Here is a 21,130-nt window from a genome sequence, read left to right on the forward strand (position 1 = left end):
TTGGCTTATTTTACTGGATATTATTACCAGGCCTTGGCTTATTTTACTGGATATTATTACCAGGCCTTGGCTTATTTTACTGGATATTATTACCAGGCCTGGACTTACTACTGGATATTATTACCAGGCCTTGGCTTATTTTACTGGATATTATTACCAGGCCTGGACTTACTACTGGATATTATTACCAGGCCTGGACTTACTACTGGATATTATTACCAGGCCTTGGCTTATTTTACTGGATATTATTACCAGGCCTGGACTTACTACTGGATATTATTACCAGGCCTTGGCTTATTTTACTGGATATTATTACCAGGCCTTGGCTTATTTTACTGGATATTATTACCAGGCCTGGACTTACTACTGGATATTATTACCAGGCCTGGACTTACTACTGGATATCATTACCAGGCCTTGGCTTATTTTACTGGATATTATTACCAGGCCTTGGCTTATTTTACTGGATATTATTACAAGGCCTGGACTTACTACTGGATATTATTACCAGGCCTTGGCTTATTTTACTGGATATTATTACCAGGCCTGGACTTACTACTGGATATTATTACCAGGCCTTGGCTTATTTTACTGGATATTATTACCAGGCCTTGGCTTATTTTACTGTATATTATTACCAGGCCTGGACTTACTACTGGATATTATTACCAGGCCTGGACTTACTACTGGATATTATTACCAGGCCTTGGCTTATTTTACTGGATATTATTACCAGGCCTTGGCTTATTTTACTGGATATTATTACCAGGCCTTGGCTTATTTTACTGGATATTATTACCAGGCCTTGGCTTATTTTACTGGATATTATTACCAGGCCTGGACTTACTACTGGATATTATTACCAGGCCTTGGCTTATTTTACTGGATATCATTACCAGGCCTGGACTTATTGCTGGATAAATATGGCACATAAAACTATTTTAGATAGTTTCGCCTTTTCAAAATCTAACATATCACTTAGATGCTGTGAACTTGAGAATTTCAATCCTAACCATTCGATGAGATTAATGTTGATATGAGGTACATGCTATGATTATAGTAAGCAATCCTAGACAATTTAGTAATTGTTTGTATTGTTTCCTCAAGTCACCTGTCCTAAGACAAATCAGGAATTGTCATCAAATTAAGTGCAATATTTCTGTAAAAAATTACCTCTTGAAACTAATGTAATTCTCTTCTATCTGAAGACATTTGTACAAAAAAATTGATTACTAGAATTGGTTCAAATTTGATAATTTGCAATTAAAAAAATACTTGAACTGGGCTCAATGTTTTTTTGTTTTGTTTTTGTTTTTAATGAAAGTAAACTTTCACTGTTCTTAAAAGAATTTTCCTTATGGTATATTGTATGACCATCATCAGCCTGGCTGATCTGTTATTAATTTCTCCATAGTTTTCAAATATTTGGAGATAGGTATTAGAATTAGGCAACTCCTTTTGAGGAAACAATTGCAACCAAGAACCAAAGCATGTCTGTACTTGTATATGCTTTCATTCATCTACGGTTATGCACATGACTATAGAAATGAGTACATAGTTACAGGTTAAAATAAGTGGTTATATTTATACTGATATGGATTCTTACAGCATTATATATACAGATAAATGTTTTATTTAACATTTTAATATATAGAATCTAAGCCATTCTTTAGTACTTTTAAACAAATACAAAAGTGTCATTGTAATACAAATAAATTTCATTCAAAAAAATGAACTACAATAAATACCAGCAATTTAATATTAAAGAAAAAAGAACAAACAAAAAAAACAAAAGTTTATAAAAATAAAAGGATGAAGCTAGAAAGATCATGGAGTATGGCAAAGGGTCAGAGGTGAAGGCTGGATAGGGGTTAAAGGTCAATGACTGCAATGTGCAACTTATATTCATACACATATAAACATTGGTCATTTTTTAAGTATCAACTTTTCATTAAGAAGGTAAAACATACTCTAAATGGCAAGCTGAATCGGCTAATTTTGACTTAATTATATGACCAATTCAGAAACTACCTCAACAGTGACTATATACTAGGTGTCTTTTATGACTGTAGCGAAGTTTAACCTCTAAATTCATGAAATATCAAAATGAGGCAAACAAATCATGCATAAAATATATAGAGGGAAAAAAACATGTGCAACAATGATGGAAGCCATGCAGTAGAAATACAGGGATCATCTCACAACTACATTTAGGGAAAAAATGCAAGGAACTTTTTTTTTCTAAGTAAAAAAAGTGAATCCTAGTGATAATAATCATAAACTTGTGCAAATTTGTGTAGGAATATAATGGTCAACAGACACCTCCTGATAGGTACAATCCCAACATGTGCATTCTCACATTGACAAAACCTCAGGTGCGCTTTATTAACAGTGGTTGAGATGACCCCCAAGAAATGAAATGATCTACAAGTGCCAGGCAAAACAAGCCTAAAACTCAGATGACAATGAAGAAGAACTGAATACAGCAGAAAGAAGACGGTCACAGAGAACACTACCATTACACAAGAGATGGCACATGCCTTCAACGACAAGCCAGACAAGTTTGAACCGGTCACAAACTGAAACTAGGTCATGCCTGAGTGCATCCTACACCCAGAGAGAGGCTAGAGGGCATGCCTGGGGTACAGACTATGGACAGAAATCGGCATGCCTGGATGGAGAGACAGACATGCCCAAGATGGACGGACAGACAGTCATGCCTAGGAGAGGTTTCCTTGCCTGCCGTTAGGTTGCCTCGGACCATCCTCATATATTGTAAAGCAGACATGTTGTTCCGTTTGGCCAAAGTTTCAAAAATGCACATGTGAGGAGGTTTCAAATTATCGTTATTGCGATAAAATGGAGGGGGACGCCAAGGGTCCTTTCTATAAGGATAACGATAAGGGTCTCGGTCTTTGTGTTTTTGAATTGGATGATGATTCCTTGATGACCAATACTCATAGGGTGTAAAGGTAGATTCGGTGGTAGTTGTGATGGAAGGGCTAAGGGGTTTACTTTTGCGGGGTCGGGAATTATTTTTCAAGGGAGGAATCTTTGTGGTGGTTGAGGTGGTGATGGTTGTGCGCAGTGGATCCATTTCTGTGCCATACAAGACCAGGACCCAGTCCTCTAACTTAGCCGCAATCACTGTAAACAAAACACATGGACAAAAACACAAAGTATTAGTAGTCAAGTCACCAACTGGTAGCCCACGGCACCACTACAAAACGTACCGTACCTTCTGCACTCCCTTACAGTACACTTGGAAATCACATTGGGTAAACAATAGTCAAACATTCATCATTTACTAAGCAAAAATGTATAAAGCTAAAAAAATATTCACAAATTTCAAAATGGGAGGTTTTTATAGCATACAGGAGAGCTAAATTGGACAATGCACATGTATATCTTCTTACAAGAGAGGATCCTAATGCCAGAAATCTTTGTTTCATTATTTATATCATCTTTGTTGAAAGTAAAATCAGGATTTTTTTTTTGACCGTCAGTTTTTTTCAGTGCTGAAAATACAGTACTTGTAAATATACAAGGCTGGACTACATTGTAATATTTGAGATATTGATGATAACTAACTATTATGGATCACTAATACATTGTTATACAGTTTCATATATATTGACCCTACCATGGCTTCAGCCTCTATAGATCGGTGATGTTATCGGAACCAATCCAAGGTTATCAGAGGTAGTATTGTCTAATCAGAAATCTTTTCACTTACCCTTGTTTTATAAAATAAAAATAATTATTGAATATTCAATCAACTGTTTCTTATAATCTTTTTGCAAATGTTGTTTTAATTCAATTGCTAAATTATTAAAGTCCGTTTCCCCAAAAAAGCATAAAATTTTCAAATGCTAATAATGTGGCAAATTCAAACATTTATTATGAAAACATTTCTGCAGGAAAATACTACATAAAATCACCATTTTAAACAGCGGTATAAGCCATTAACTTCCCTTCAATCATAATATCATGAAGTCAAAAACAGAATGATGATATTTTTCCTCAAGTGAATTTGATGTATTACTTTAAAAATGCACATCAATTTGTATTTGAAATGAGAAAGAAAACATTGTTCTAGGGTTGGTTAGTGTTAATATATAACTTGTTTGTTCTGGTGCAGAAGCGATGTGCATTGCATGCAAGGACAGCAAGGAAGGAAGGAAAGCAGGAATCATATTTATCAGAAGGCAAATAAAACATTAAACAATATTTTTTTTGTAAGAAAAAATTAAAAAAATAAATAAATAAAAATTCCCAAACTCAAAATTCTGAGAAATACTGTTTTTTATTTTCGTGTGCTAATTTTTAACATCAATTAAATCAACGCAGATGTTTTATTGTTTGTCAAAAAAAAAAAGAGAAAAAAATTAGAAATTTCATTAGCTTGCTTTCAAATCATTATTTTCCAACCAAGGCTTTATCAGAAAAGAATCTTCCTTTTGAGTACACCATTAACATTATACATTGGTTGTTGGAATGATTAAAGTGGATGATAATGGCGAATGATAAACATCAGGGTAAACTATTGCAAGTAAGTTAACCACATTTTTTAACATCCCCCCCCCCCCCCCCCCCCCCACAAAGGCCCATATGATTGGTTAACTGATTTCAGTATGATGCCACCCTTCACCTAAAGGAGTATAGAAGACATGTCTTTGACTGGATCATGTGTCAAACAAAGGGCAGTAATGCTATAACTTCAGGCAGCTTGCACACGACTCAATGAGTTTTCAACTACAGAGCTCAAAATTATTCTAAACAAGCATGTAATTAATATTGTTCAGGTTCTTTATCACCTTGAGTGAAACGACTCATTGGTTTAATATTGACTATCGGGCATTCCTTCAAAGTTTTTCACTTCCCAAAATATTCTCTGTGAAACACCTCATCCTTTTAAGGCACTGTATATATATGATTTTTAAGTTTATGGTATGAATGAAAGTTTTAAATATGAGAGGACATTACACGAGCACCTGTATCATTGCAAATCTAAAAAAAAAAAAAAAAAAAATCAGATTCTTATGTCACATGATCAAGAAGACCTGTGACAATTCTTGGGCGAACTTTCTATATCATTCTCAAAGTCTAAATTCAATCTCATTTATCTATCTCCATATTAACATTGTAATATGATCTGTTCGTGTGACATCATTTAAACATATATTATTTGATTTCACAGGAGATCATATTACCCCGAAGTTCTTTAAACATCAGTTTTGTTATGAATCCAAAGATATTTTGGTTTGTAGGCCCTGGAAGCATGCATACAGAATGATATGAGGGAGGCTATGAAGTGAAATGAGAAAACCTTACCTTGGACAACTGGCACAAATCGATCATCAATTAAATGACCGATGGTCCTCTGAGAAACGCACCGACTAGAAAATCTCATTTCTAAGTCAAACTCCATTTTATAAAGCACCTTTACAGTATTGTGTGAAGTCAGACAATTTAGTATCAAATAACTGCGATAATGAAACATATGAGTGAATGAGATTTATCGGTAATGAATGAGTAATCATGGAACATAAGGAAGATTCTCTTTTGATAAAACAGGTTGAATTAATTTTGTAAATTTTGCAGGAATTTTAATTAACATTTTGTTTACAGAAATTTAACCAGCACAAGTGAAAAAACTTTCCTTTAAAACCAAGGTCAACCAAGGTCAAACATGCTCAACACAGACAGACATGCTTCCATTCCACCAGATGAAATAATAAACAATTGAATCAACAAATATAAACCTGTTACATTCCATATCAAACAATAATACCACACACATGCACGTGAACATGCTTCTTTTTTAAATGTCTTTTTTAAAGGGTGAAAAAATGAAAGATTTTTAAATGAAAATTCAACTGAATGAAAATATACTTAAAATCTAAGAAAGATGAAATTCTAATTGCAAATGAATGAAAAGAAGCAAGCAATTTTCCTACTGCTTGTGTACAGTAACCTAATGTCAGTTTAGGCATGCCTAGCTCAGTGGTATAAGACTAAGGATATGGATATGCGGAAAAGGCAGTGTGTAAATGACATTAATTTTCTTTCTGTATTTTAGTATCCTACATAGCAATTTATGGAAATATTGAATGGTAAGTCCAATATTTTGAATGTCATAAGTATTTAGGAAATTGCCACATCAAATTAAGCTTAAAACTGACACAAGTTTAAGATTCTATTCATCAAATATATATCAAACTGGGTACATGTTTATCGTTTGTTTACATGTGTGTCATGGTGTTGTTTCAACATAGTGGGCTGTAATCGTGTGAGCGACATAAGATAGCTTTACAGAAATAATATTCAGTATTTGTCTAATTTATATGACTCACCAGAACTGTTACAAAGGTAACCAAAAACACATTTTTTTCTTTGCACAAGAACATTAATGATTTCACTTCTGAACAGATACTGAAGTAAATAAAGGTAATGTCTAATAATGAATAATATCTTATTCTTTTCAGACAGGAAATTGATTATTAAATGACGAGCTGGGGCTCACATATACCTTATTCCCTTTTTTTTTTAAAGTGGTTGAGAGTGACCTTTGACCCTTGACTGACAATCATCAAAATCTGATTAGGTACAGAGCTTGTTAACTGAATCTGTCCATGGATTCATGAGATATCTGTACACAAGCTTTGTACGGACAGATGTATGTAAAGGGATTCATGAGATATCTGTACACAAGCTTTGTACGGACAGATGTATGTACAGGGATTCATGAGATATCTGTACACAAGCTTTGTACGGACAGATGTATGTACAGGGATTCACGAGATATCTGTACACAAGCTTTGTACGGACAGATGTATGTACAGGGATTCATGAGATATCTGTACACAAGCTTTGTACGGACAGATGTATGTACAGGGATTCACGAGATATCTGTACACAAGCTTTGTACGGACAGATGTATGTACAGGGATTCATGAGATATCTGTACACAAGCTTTGTACGGACAGATGTATGTACAGGGATTCATGAGATATCTGTACACAAGCTTTGTACGGACAGATGTATGTACAGGGATTCATGAGATATCTGTACACAAGCTTTGTACGGACAGATGTATGAACAGATAAAGTGTTTACTTATTACCACCTTTAGTAAGTTGGGCTGATGAATTTAGAATTTTTATCTCCATTTCTTCTGTTTCATAAATGTTTATCCTGGTAAATGTTTATCTTAGTAAATGTTATCACAGTAAATATGTATCATAGTAAATATAATGTTTATCAAAGTAAATGTTTATCATAGTAAATGTTTATCAAAGTAAATGTTTATCATAGTAAATGTTTATCATAGTAAATATAATGTTTATCAAAGTAAATGTTTATCAAAGTAAATGTTTATCATAGTAAATATAATGTTTATCAAAGTAAATGTTTATCATAGTAAATGTTTATCACAGTAAATATCTATCATAGTAAATATAATGTTTATCAAAGTAAATGTTTATTACAGTAAATGTTTATTACAGTAAATGTTTATCATAGTAAATGTTTATCACAGTAAATGTTTATCAAAGTAAATGTTTATCATAGTAAATGTTTATTACAGTAAATGTTTATCACAGTAAATGTTTATCATAATTAATGTTTATCACAGTAAATGTTTATCAGTAAATGTTTATCACAGTAAATGTTTATCAGAGTAAGCATTTTGAAAAGAGAAAACTGCAATGCACATTGATAGCAGAAACAAATTGTGAAGTAAAACAACTAAGCAAATCTGAACTGAAATGGAAAGAAAAATGAAACAGAAATAAAAAAAAAATCAGAAATAAGGAAGAGTCAACTACAGGAGACTGTGAAGCATCATATGTACTGCTTTACCATGTTTAAAAGGCCAACCACTGGAAACGAATTAAAAGCAAAAACAGACATCTAACTGAAACAATAGATACATATGACTTACTGGCACTGCCGCCATTTTCAATTTCCAAAGTCCAGGTGCCCTTGGCGTATTCACCCCAGTTGTGAGTAGTCATGAATGCCCAGTTGTTAAACCCATCACGAGAAAGATCCCTTTGTCGACGGGCCAAGAGGGTTGAACGTGTACCCATTGGAGACCTAAGGTAAATTGAGATCTCGCCTCTCCTCATAGCACACAGGGTGATCCTGGCCTGGACATGCTCCAAATATTTCACCTGGTTTAAAGTACGAATACAACCATCGGTGTGTAGGGGCACACTTATTTTAGTGTTTGCTGGAACCGGACGACTGAAACCAAAAGTTGTAAAAGATTAAGTATACAATATATTATTGTAATATCTGCTTATCACGATATTGTTAAGACAAACATACTTCAAAAAGACATGAAATCCACGTTATTAGAGGACAAATAATTCTCATAACTCACAGCTGACTAAGGGATAATAAATATACCTTATAAAACCTGATGTAAAATTTATATTTCAAATAGTATGTTACATAAATGAAGTGGATGTTGCCCAATGGCATGAACTCATCAATATCTCCTGTAAAGAATGCTAAAAGTTGAAAAGACAGATACAAAAATATATTCTAAAGATGGAGTTAACCCCCTTTAAACCAGTTGCCATTAATTACATACTTTCGTTCCTGCAAACGGATTTCACATATATTTTGTGTGGGCACTGTGGTCCAGTTTTTGGCAAGTCTCACCATCGCACCAGCATCCATCAAACCAAAACCGAAGGAATGACTCACTGAAGTAAAATAAACCATGGTAAGAAAGTTACATCAATTTAGAGAATCTTTTTTCATTTAAAAAATATAATAAAAGTAAAAGCCTTTACTAAAATTGTCATAATTATTATATACTCTTGTCACAAAACTTGTGCTATAAACGAAGTGATAGTGATTACCAACAATTGCACTAATATGGGGAATTAAAAAACAGGCCACTGTTTCACCAACATCCCTTGAGAAAACATCTGAATTCAATATTTTCCACATATTTAACTAAGAAAAAAAAATCATGGTAAAGAAACTTCCCTTAAATTCTCTAATGGTTTCCTATGGAAAAATTGATATTAATAAATATTCGTAAGTTAAGGGATATTGCTGAAAGTGGGGCCAGATTTTATGTTTCGGCCACATGAGATCTCGTTATCATATGACATATATACATTGGTCAAGTTGATTGCCAGCAGGTTAGCACTAAAAATGAAATATGCACACCTCAATTATTTATTATACCCATGCTAACATGTTCACATCTGAAAGTTTGACCATTGGTCAGAGAGATGACCTACCACTTCTGTTGACTCCATTATATGTCCAATCATCTGCCCTTAGATTCCCCCTTTTGGCGGTCATTACAACAATATGCTGTAAATCCCTCCAAGTTAAAGACGGGCTGTAACAAAGCACAATGTTAGAGTTATGCCCCTTGTATCAGTAAAAATCATTTTACAAACTACATGTACAGCCTTTCCCTTCCCTTAAATCTTGCCATATTAAAAATAATCCTTTACAGAAAGCTTAATTTTGAAATTATTTTTTGAAAATATTTTTACTTATGAATGACATGTGAAACTGCAGTTTGATTGGCCCCTAGATGTCTTTAGAATATTGAAACAAGAGGCCAACGGGCCTTAAGACATTTGACTTTAAAGACCCTAATACTACTGTAGTATACATGCTCAGTGGCATGTATAGTGGCCACCATTTCTGACCATCCTGAGTTTGAAATGTATTTTTCAAGATAGTGGCCATGCATCTTGGATTTAAAAAAAACCTCCCAAGTATAACACTTCGTCAGTATCATTTCAGGCAAGTTTGAGCTGAATCCAACTGATGGAACTTGAGAAGAAAATTGAAATGAATTTTTGAAGATGGCAGCCATCTTGGATTTCAGACTGACATGAAAAGAAACAACACATCTCAAGATCATATCTGAAAAGTTTAAGCTGAATCCCAGTGATGAACTTGAAAAGAAGTTTAACTTAAAATAGGTGTTGCTCAGGAAACCCATAATTATGCAATCATGTTATAAAATGGCCACCATGGCAGCCATGTCAAAGTTTTCACCAAGGCTGAAAAATAATAACATTCTGTCAGCTACCCTCCCTTAACCACCCAACCATTTTCAGCCCAATAGCACCAGTGGAACTGGAGAAGAAGTGTAAGATATGTTTTTTTAAGATGGTGGCCTTGACTGCTTGGATTTTAGACAGGTCTGAAAAATAACAACACTTCGTCATGAACATCTCATGATGATTTCAGGAAAGTTTGAGTCGAATCCCACTGGTGAATTAGAGATGCTTCAAATGTGAAAAGCTTATGAACAATGGCTATAGGTCATCCTGACCCTTTGACCTTATGACCTAATTATCAATGAATTGTGCTTTATAACCTTGCCTCTAGGATATATGCCTCAATTTACAAGTATTAAACTAGGGGGGAGATAAGTTTATGTAAGAATTTAGCTATTCTTTACGAAGAGGCTGCCAGTCTACAACTATACCATGGACACTGTACTTACTTTGCCTGTAAAGCCAAGGCACATATTCCAGCAGCGAGAGGGGCACTAGCTGAGGTGCCTGTATGGGACTCTGTACAGGTCTTTCTTAAGTCGGTAGTTACCTGTAAATCAAAACATTTAGTCATGAACACAGACGATTACCTGAAAATATGTGGGTAGTTACCTGTACATCAAAAATCAAAACATTAAGTCATCAACAAAGACAACAATAGCTCAAAAATAGGTTAATAGTAATTTATGAATGAAACGTGATGACAATAACCTAAAGACATTACTTTAAATTATACTGTGACTTAAATATGGTGTGCAACCAACCTTAAACCAAGATGAAATAAAGGATGAAATCTAAAGAAACTGCATGAAATTGCAACAAATAAATTATTTATGGTTCAGAAACATATCAAATTGTTTCATAGAAAAGAGTATCTGACAATAAAATCTAGCAATTCAAAGTTTGTTACATTAATAATCCTAGATGTGTCAGAGTAAGGGTAGTTCATGCAGACTTGAGTTTGGTGAAATTTTGACAGTTACGTGACAATATAAATTGTGTAGTCTTGTGTCCTGCCTGAATGTTGTAATCGTACAGTGACATATCAAATTGGTTGCACATAACCATCCAGATAAAGACTAGAACACTGACACTAGTATATTTGTCTATTTCAGTTGATTTCAACACCAAAGACATGAATTTCAGGACTTTTTAAGACATTTATGCCAAATTCAAAGATTTTCAAGTCATGACACTTAATTCTAAGAATTGTTCAGGCAAGTGCTGAAATTCAAGGATTTATATACCAGTTGGAACGATGAAGGCGTTTTGGAAACCTTCATTAAGATGTGAAGGAATTATGACTTGACAAAAATTTTGTAAAGCATATATTGCTCACTTGTTTAATTGGATGACACACACCTTCCAAAGACAGAAGGTAGAAACTTACTTTGACCTTCCAAAGACAGAAGGTAGAAACTTACTATTTGTTTTTCTCCCCCAGAACCACTGCTATAGGTAGTGGCTAGTGTAGATGAGCATGCCTCGGAATACCATGGAATGTTGCCGTTTTCTGTAGCGCTGCTGATGGAGATAGTATAGATACTGTTGGTATACCCATCACAGTTACAACTATCAAAGTCTCGCCCTCCGTTGCCCGATGCCCACACAAAAATGGAGCCCAGTCCACCACGACCCTGTGCCACACAAAAATAAATACTCAATTGTTGGAAGAATTTGTCAGTTTTTGTTTCATTTTATGACTACACCTTTTCATTGATCAACTCTACATGACTATATATATCCTGTAATAAGGGGGTATAATACATAAACTCTGATGCAGCGGTGGGCTTATTGCAGGACTAGGCAAAAGTATGTGTGAACATGTTTTTTTTGTCCTGCTGTTCATGGTATGGTAGTGGTTTTAGTCTTCAATTTGCTTTGAAAATTTATTTGCAACTAAAACTAGCATTTTTTAAAACAGTATTTATTACACAACAGTATATACTATCAGTTCTTGCTCAAGTTTTATACCAAATCATTTTGATCTTTCAATGAAGTGTAGAGTATCTGATTTGTTTTAATGGAAGATATCGCATAGACAAATGAAAATATTATAGAAATAATTATCCTATCTCCTAAATCTGGATTATTTGCATGTTTTACAGAGATGTGATGCAGCATTAGCCAAAATATTATTTCTATCCGTATTCATAATAAAAACTTGAATACTGTGAGTAATTTTGTAAGTTATTGCCTTCCATAGCGATACCATCACAACTAGATGAAGACATTGCCAATCTCCAGGATTCTCTTAAATATCCTTGTAATCAACGGTATACACAATTCTGAAGATTATTATCACTGATAAGAGTGAGCAGTCTGAAATTCAGCTCTTCATTTCTTCCAATGATGAGAAATGGGATAAAAGTGTACAACTTTCAAGCATACACTGCCTTAATTATTAATCAGAAAACTTTTACAGTTAAGTATTTCTTGATGTTTTGGTGGCAGGACTAAATATTCTAGTGATGGTCTTGCTTTGCAGGGTTCAATTATATGTTCACTTTGTATTTTTTTTTTTTTTTTTTTTTACAAAATTTGAAGGTTTTTGAATACCTATAGGGTATTTGATGTAATTCCTAGCTTGATTACAAAATGATTGCTATCCTATGCTGTTCTAAAACCCACTTATTCTTATCCCCAGCAACAATCTGCAAAATAATCTGAGCTAAATCCAGCTGGAATTTTCACCTAAACAACAAAATTTTAATATTGTACTAATGCAGTCTTGGGACTAAGTGTTGTTTGAATTTACTGTCAAACAACAAACTGGTCAGTTCCTTGTACAAGACAGTTGCAACTCCTATTTAAATATCTAAGCAGCTTCCCAGCTTTGTGCCAGAAGAATTGGTATTAAACTGCCACAAACATCTCTGAGTAATTCCTACTCCTAGCTTGCCTGCATCAACAGAAGTGTCGGTCTAACCAACCGAGAGACTTTGTACTTTTCCAGGTTTGTGTTTCTGCCTGTTTTACCAGGTATTACCACATCAGAACACCGAGACTCTATCCGAGTGAACATCTTTTAGACCAGTGATCGGGAAGGACAGTCAATAACATATCCAATAAAGTCACATTACAGCCCATGATATTGGTTATAACGGGGAAAAAATACACAGAAAAAATATATTTATCGGCCAATCTGGACAAATAAAAGTGAAATTGAAAGATAAGCTTGAGGGCGGGTGACATATACCTGCCAGGCTATTGCCGTTGTTATTGATGTGACCTATATATACAGAGTACATCTGAATGATAGTAATGTACTTCATTCTAATGATATACACCAAGTTATTTTAGCAATAGTTCATTCTTATGGAAGATCACTAGATCACTTCATCATATGCAATACAAATCCCAGAAATGAAGTTGCATGTTTATGGTTTAAAAAAAAAATGCAGATAAAGGAGTTATGTTTTCATTCTTCTTAGGCGATGGGAGACAAAAAAGTAGAAATTTTATGATAGAGATAGGAGAACTTTTGATCTACACATATACTATTGTCAACTGACAATTAGCAGACATCTAGGATATATCCATTTTAGAACCAAACTTATAGTGTAGAATAGATTGCAAATAATCTGATACTGGACGTATATGTGGGATGTTGATGAAAGGCTTGCTATATGAAGACTTCAGGAGCTGTATCGCTATATACACATAGTTCCTAAGTGTCATTAAGTTATTATTCTATCCACAGACACAATATAATCAGCAGTGTCAGTTTTAAGCCTACAGAATTCATAATGGACAGAGCGGAAATCCTTGCAAACATTGAATTAGTACAAGCTGTCAAAGACATACAATGCGTTTCATATGAGGTGTCTTTTCCTGGCCATGTGATGAAGCTGAATGACAAAGAGTATGAGAGGAGCCAATTAGCTGGAAAGGCTGTATAATAATTAACCAAGTTGTCTTCATTAAGAACCAAGCACTGATCAAATTAATTAGAACTGAAGTAGCATGTTTGTAGTCACACTGACTTCACTTTAAATATTTCTTCCAAGTATCATTTATGATAAAATAGTGTAATGGACACTTGTTTTGGAAAGCTAGCTGTTCACTTACTAAAGCTTACATGGCTGACAGTTAAAGCTGAGAGATGAAATACATTGCTGAATTACCTACAAACTTACCAAGTTAATGCCGTCATGGAAGGCTTTTCTAGCGAGAGTAGCAGGCCCATCAACTGTGCGCCCATCATCATCAGGGCCCCAACTAGCACTGTACACATGGATGTGTTCTGGGTTCAGACTCAATGATTGGGCCTCTACTGAATCTGTAACATCTCCATCCAGCATCCGGACACCTTGAACAGAAGGTACAATCAATGTGCAATATATATAAATATTTATAAAAAATACAATTTTCCCATTGTCTGGTCTAAAATATTGGAAAAGATTGACAAACAACTTCAAGTCTTCATTTTTAGCATTAGCGCTTTCAGTTTATCTTCACATGCTCAACTGTTATTACATAGTAACAAAGACAATATTTCATGATGACATCACGGATTTGTTGATGGGCCTGCTACTCTCGCCATATATGAAAGGGAGATATACCATTCTATAAGTGTAGTAGAAATGGAATGAAACGACCAAAAGAGAAAGGTCCTATCAGTGATGACACTGACAGATCTTGTAACAAAAACGTCAGCATCATACCATTTGTGACTACAAATAATAAAAAAAATTGTAACATGCTGCTTGTTGTCAAGTATTATGAAGCCTATAAGAAAAACAGTGAAAAGATATATTACAAAAATTCAGAATCATAAATTCTAAAAGACAGCCTTAAAACCTGAACTTTTGCTTTGCAAATCAAACTTTGACATGGATATTACTAATGTAATTAATGGTACAAAACATGTATGAAACGAAGATGTGGTACATGTAAGATGATAATAGAATGTGAGAAATATAACTTTGCTAACGTATCAAATATACAGGTTAGATAAGATATAACATGCAATTCTAAGAATGTATCTATATATGCTTCAATATCCACAAAATGTCTTGATTTGAACATAAACAAATTAAAAGTGATGAATTATGTTTCCTGAAAGTTAACAAACATATACACCAATAATCAAAAGATGACTTTCAAGTACTCCCATTCTTCAAACTTCAAACAGATGATTTGATCACCAGAGATGTTTGTAAAAATCCTAATTTGAATACATGAATTTTTATATCAATGTTGAATGTCCAATGCGTACGGGTCTAGTTCCTGGTACTGTTAATATATAATGTAAACTTAATTGCTAACTGCTGACATCATGTGTTATTATTGATGTCACGTTACCATGAGAATCCAAAGAGGGCAGAAAGGCCTTGCCGCAAATCTTGGTTATTGTTTTATTTTTCTTACATATCTATATTGATACATTAACTTAATGCAAAACACCTTTTGATCCCATACTCATGAAAATCAGTCATAATTTCATGTCCAATGTCTCTTGTAATTTCAGGATTTTAAATACAAAAGAAATTCTGTATAGATCTTTATTATTATTTCAAATATAGAAGGAGCAAATTTTTTACTTTCAAATGTCACACTGAAAAAAAGCACAAGGTCATGATCAGCATAAGGGAAAATAAACAAAACACTATATTGTATACCAAAACACTTGTGTAAAAATATTGATGTTTAGGTGTTTTTTCAGACATAAAAATAGTCTGACCTCTCTGATTGAGGATTCCCTCTGTAACCTAGGGATGATTGATTCCATTATCCACCTCATCAAAGGACAATAGTTGTGTTACCCTGATCTGCCTAATACCCTATAGTTGACTTGTCATGGACAGAGGTTCAAAGCCATTGTGTGTGAAGATAAAACACAAATCCAGTGAAAGACTTAACTGTATCAGTACAGGTAGCTGATTAATATGTGACAAAAAACATTAGAAGGAGACAGGGACCACCACTTCAAACGTATCATGTGACAACTTGGTTGGTAGGTACCAGTGGCCCGTTTCACCTGGCTGTAAGGCTAGGGTGTATGGGCGTAGCTAATTACACCCGAGTACTGTTAGGTTACACGACTTATGACAGGTAGCTCTGTTTAAAGGTGAATCACCTGGTCCGAAGACTCGCCTGCACCAGACACTTGACTTAGAAGTTTCTCAATGACCACCATCTCTGGCTCTATCAATAGGACCGTTGTTGTGCAGTCAGTGAGAAGTACACGGTAGATTTTATCTCGGACAAATGAGACCATTATTGACCTCTAATAGAGAACAATTTACCATACGGAACCCTAGGATTACTGCCCATCACTTTCCTACAGTATAGATTTATAGTACAGAACCACTCTTTATTACTACTGATCTGTTGCAAGACAAATAAGGATTTGTCCACTCTAAGACTACAAAATCAGAACAAGCATAATACAATAAATCTTGGTCCAAAGTATAATAAAATCAACGATGACGATGACAGCCATAATAATTCCCCGAATACATTCTGTACTTATTTTGAATTTCAATCTTGTTTAAACAAATCTGATCTCATCTTAAACTATTTTTTCAGTTCTGTGTTGATCTCTATACCAACAGCTATAAAGATTTAGAAACTGTGATTTGGGTCACTGGTCGAAAACAGCAGATAAAAAGTTTGTATCAGTGATGGTTTAGCACTAAAAACCTATACCTGCATATAACCGTAAGGCAGAGTTGATAGGTAGAGATATGGATGGCTACATAACATTGAGTTAATCACTCAACACTTCCATCAAATCGCCTAAAAGAACGAAGGAAGAAGTCATTTTTATGTCAGTCAGACCAACTTTAATCTAAAAATTAGGAACAATATAAATATCAAGTGGTGTTCAATGCTTTGTTGGCGAAGTAAAACAAGGAAAACCGATACAAATCCTTCTCTCGTAAATCTCCACACTACTTTTCTTAAGACAGGTGCTTTTTGGGTGTAAAACCACAAAACTGGCTTCCATAGCTGTAGTGTTTCTTTAAAACTTTCAGCTCTAGCTTTTGATGTTTGGGCTGTATCTCAAATCTAAACATAGGGCTATATTTGAGTGTCTTACTGTCTTATCTTCTCTCCCCACCTTTCTGATGGAAGAGAGAGAAAATTGTTGTGGAGTCAATGTGTTTGCTGATTTCTCCAAGGATTACCCCCCTATCACACGTTCCGGGGCCAATTACAGCCTGGTGTTAATATGCCAATAGGCTGTCATATTTTCCATGCATATTTAAAACATAATATTCTTTTACACACAAATAGGAGCATTGGTGTAATTTATCTCTCCCGTCAGGTAAACAAAATATGAAAGTATCAAGGATTATGCAACAACATCTTCAGACGCATCTTAATTCCTTTCCACTGTGGTGGCGTTGGCGTTCTCCGGAGTTTAAACCAACGGTCCATAACAGTTTTATCTCAACTCTAAATATAACACGCTGCACACTGAATGGTTTCTGTAGTAAATCTTTTAGTACTAAGAAAATAAAACCTTTTCTTTAGTGCAACTTGGAAAGGTAATTTGCTCCATAAAAATTTGCCAAGTTGTAATTAAGACAAGGAAGCTATAAGGTTGATGTTCCAAGCCAATCTATCTGGGTCATTAATTTGAACAAAGGCAAAGTATACATGCACATATAACAAACAACTATTATCTTCTTCTTGGGAGAATATTTAAAGAAAATGCATTATAAAATTTATTTTTGTAAAGAATCTTTGCTTTTTGTGTCTTCCCAAAACAAATTACACTAAAAGGTCTTGATGGGTGGCATATCATATGTCAAAGTGTTATTACCAATATGTTACAAAGATTTAATCTGATATCAATGGAAATATCTTCATGTGCATGTCATAAATAATATCTCAAATTTCAGTGTTGAATTCCTCTTCAACATTGGGCAAAAGTGGCGTTGATTGCTACTCAAGTGCTATACTGATGTTGAATACCACCCAAGGACAATGCCAAGATCAAAGGCCATACAGGAGTTGTCATTTAGGGACAAAACGGGTGTTCAATGCCACTCATGGCCATGTTACTGGTGTTGAAATCAACTCAACATCAATAGTAGAGTTGTATGCCACTCAAGGTCAATACTTATGCCACTCAAGGTCAATACTTGTGCCACTCAAGGTCAATAATGTTGTTAATTTTCATTCAAAGATAAAACTAGTGCTGAATGCCACTCAGAGAGAAAACTAGTGTTGACTGCAACTCAACAAAGCATGAGTTGAATGTCACTCAAGGGCAAAAAACTGGAATTAAATGTCACTCAAATATGGACACTGTGGCAGCTAGTGACCCAATACTTACCACCAATGCTGGCTTCATACGCTACTCCCACACTACAGATGTTATTGTTTGCATGAGCAGCCACCTCACCAGCACATCGAGTTCCGTGCCTGAAAAATACGGAGAACAAACCAATGTATCATTGGAGAAAAGACACAAAATCGCCGCTTGACATAAAATGCAACATTTGAAATGCCAGTTTCTACAATATTATGTTTAACACTGATATTGATAACTCTTTAGCCATTGCAAGATGCAATTTATTCAAATGATTTTTTCAACACCATGCAACAATTTTAGCCAATATTGAACTTCTCACTACCATGGTGGTGATTTGAACTTTTGTCCCCGTGGCATGGCCCCATTTATGACTACAATGGTGTTGATTTGAACTTTTGTCCCCGTGGCATGGCCCCATTTATGACTACATGATGGTGTTGATTTGAACTTTCGTCCCCATGGCATGGCCCCGTTTATGACTACAATGGTGTTGATTTGAACTTTTCTCCCCGTGGCATGGCCCCATTTATGACTACAATGGTGTTGATTTGAACTTTTGTCCCCGTGGCATGGCCCCATTTATGACTACAATGGTGTTGATTTGAACTTTTGTCCCCGTGGCATGGCCCCATTTATGACTACCATGGTGGTGATTTGAACTTTTGCCCCCTTGGCATGGCCCCATTTATCACAGACTACAATGGTGTTGATTTTAAACTAACTTGACATTTTTAATCAACAAAATTAATTCTAGATTCTTAATGAAGACATTTCCAGGTATAACCAACATCCTAGTAACATTTTTAAGTTAATGCATAGCCTTTTCAAAACTCTTAACCAAAAGGAAACCTAACATCCCCCGGGTCCCTGGGAACATGGTAGACAAGCAGACAAAACCTAGTGTTCCCAGGTCTCGCTGGTAGGGGACTAACAGGGAACATTATGGTAGACAAGCAGACAAAACCTAGTGTTCCCAGGTCTCACGGGTAGGGGACTTACAGGGAACATTCATGGTAGACAAGCAGACAAAACCTAGTGTTCCCAGGTCACACGGGTAGGGGACTAACAGGGAACATTATGGTAGACAAGCAGACAAAACCTAGTGTTCCCAGGTCTCACTGGTAGGGGACTAACAGGGAACATTATGGTAGACAAGCAGACAAAACCTAGTGTTCCCAGGTCTCACTGGTAGGGGACTAACAGGGAAAATTATGGTAGACAAGCTGCTCACAAAACCAAGTGTTCCCAGGTCTCACTGGTAGGGGACTAACAGGGAACATTATGGTAGACAAGCAGACAAAACCTAGTGTTCCCAGGTCTCACTGGTAGGGGACTAACAGGGAACATTATGGTAGACAAGCAGACAAAACCTAGTGTTCCCAGGTCTCACTGGTAGGGGACTAACAGGGAACATTATGGTAGACAAGCAGACAAAACCTAGTGTTCCCAGGTCTCACTGGTAGAGGACTTACAGGGAACATTCATGGTAGACAAGTAGACAAAACCTAGTGTTCCCAGGTCTCACTGGTAGGGGATTTACAGGGAACATTATGGTAGACTTGGTATGAATTTCAGATTGAAATCTTATAAAACCTCCACACAGACAAGCATTTCCACATCTCTCACTTCACTTCATTGGATTCAAATTTATACAAGCTTTTGTAGGAGATCCTGTCTGTGTTTTAAAATCCAAACCTATCCTCAAAATGGTGAAGATGCACTTTTACCTTTCAGACAACCTAAAAACAATCATTTATGAAAGTTTTTTTTACCTGTAAATGAAGTATTTGTCGGCTGTACTATAGAGTATAAATGAATCCCAACATCTGTTTTTGTCCATTCAAAATTTCTCATTTACTTTTTAAATTGGAAAAAAATAAACATTTGGTCTTATCATGATTTCTAGATGAATATTACTATTGATGGATATAGCAAAAAGCATTTAAACCAATATCATTAAATTATGAAATATATATGTATGAAAAAACACATATCTCTCTCTTTAATATCTGCGTTCTTATTCCATACTAAAGTCCAAAAGCCAGATCATGAAAGACAATGACGGAACCCTGATGTATTTCCCTTTCCTGACAGGACAGAATTACATTAAGAACATTTTGTAATTATCACAATTAGAAATACTGGAAAGAAGAATAAGAATTGGAAATTATGATTATTTTATTTCCATTAGGAAGTCCCTAAGTGAACAGTTTGATGCTAACACCAGGATGAGTAACTCTTAATAATTACTTGACATGGCAGAAAATAGTCTGAAATTCCATTAGATTTGAAGACTGCCATAGCATCACTGTGTAGTAGGAGCTACAATAATGATTATAACTTGAAAATTATTCAAAATTCACCCTGGCACCAGGAATTCTAAATAGCAACCATGGATTAGGCTACGTTGTAATGTAAATCTTTGACATTTTTGTTATCTAAATTCAAATTGTGAATTGTATGCGTGATGATTTCTCCACAATTTCTAATCATTTTTCCAAGATGATTTTTAAAAATTTATAGTTTATAGATTTTATTTTGAGGTAGGGTGTGCTGTATAAAAGCTAATGACTCAGGCAAATATTTTTACAAACAACCTTAAGGACAAATATGTTCATACAATTCTGGGTGGCGACACTGATAGGTTCAAAGTCTTTAGTGGGCCATCATCTAATATTTGTAAAGGTCAAGGGGAAGATAGGCCCCAATGTAATTTACTACAAGGACTATTTATACCAGTTTCTGCAAAAATGTCAAAGGTTGTGAATGAAACTACATTCATGCACTTCTTGGTCGAAGATAATGTATAT

The 21,130-nt window shown here is 35.0% G+C and overlaps 1 protein-coding gene across 4 annotated transcripts in view; it reads right to left on the minus strand.

Annotated features, from left to right (window-relative positions):
- LOC117334865 (furin-like protease kpc-1) overlaps window positions 1–21,130 on the minus strand; it is a 148,399-nt gene that overhangs the window by 11,252 nt on the left and 116,017 nt on the right. For 3 of the 4 annotated variants that reach the window (XR_004534242.1, XR_004534241.1, XM_033894696.1), the window contains exons 6-13: window positions 18,342–18,430; window positions 14,188–14,360; window positions 11,473–11,685; window positions 10,498–10,598; window positions 9,266–9,369; window positions 8,602–8,716; window positions 7,945–8,249; window positions 3,016–3,147 (exon numbers count right to left, since the gene is read on the minus strand). Coding sequence is in view for 2 of the 4 variants with exons in the window: in XM_033894696.1 (XP_033750587.1) it covers window positions 3,016–3,147; window positions 7,945–8,249; window positions 8,602–8,716; window positions 9,266–9,369; window positions 10,498–10,598; window positions 11,473–11,685; window positions 14,188–14,360; window positions 18,342–18,430 (1,232 nt within the window). In the remaining 2 variants the exon portion in view is untranslated. The remainder of the gene's footprint in view (window positions 1–3,015; window positions 3,148–7,944; window positions 8,250–8,601; window positions 8,717–9,265; window positions 9,370–10,497; window positions 10,599–11,472; window positions 11,686–14,187; window positions 14,361–18,341; window positions 18,431–21,130) is intronic. The other variant, XM_033894697.1, reaches the window with a different exon arrangement.

This window comes from Pecten maximus, chromosome 9 (genome assembly GCF_902652985.1).
Source record: "Pecten maximus chromosome 9, xPecMax1.1, whole genome shotgun sequence".
NCBI classification, from domain to species: domain Eukaryota; kingdom Metazoa; phylum Mollusca; class Bivalvia; order Pectinida; family Pectinidae; genus Pecten; species Pecten maximus.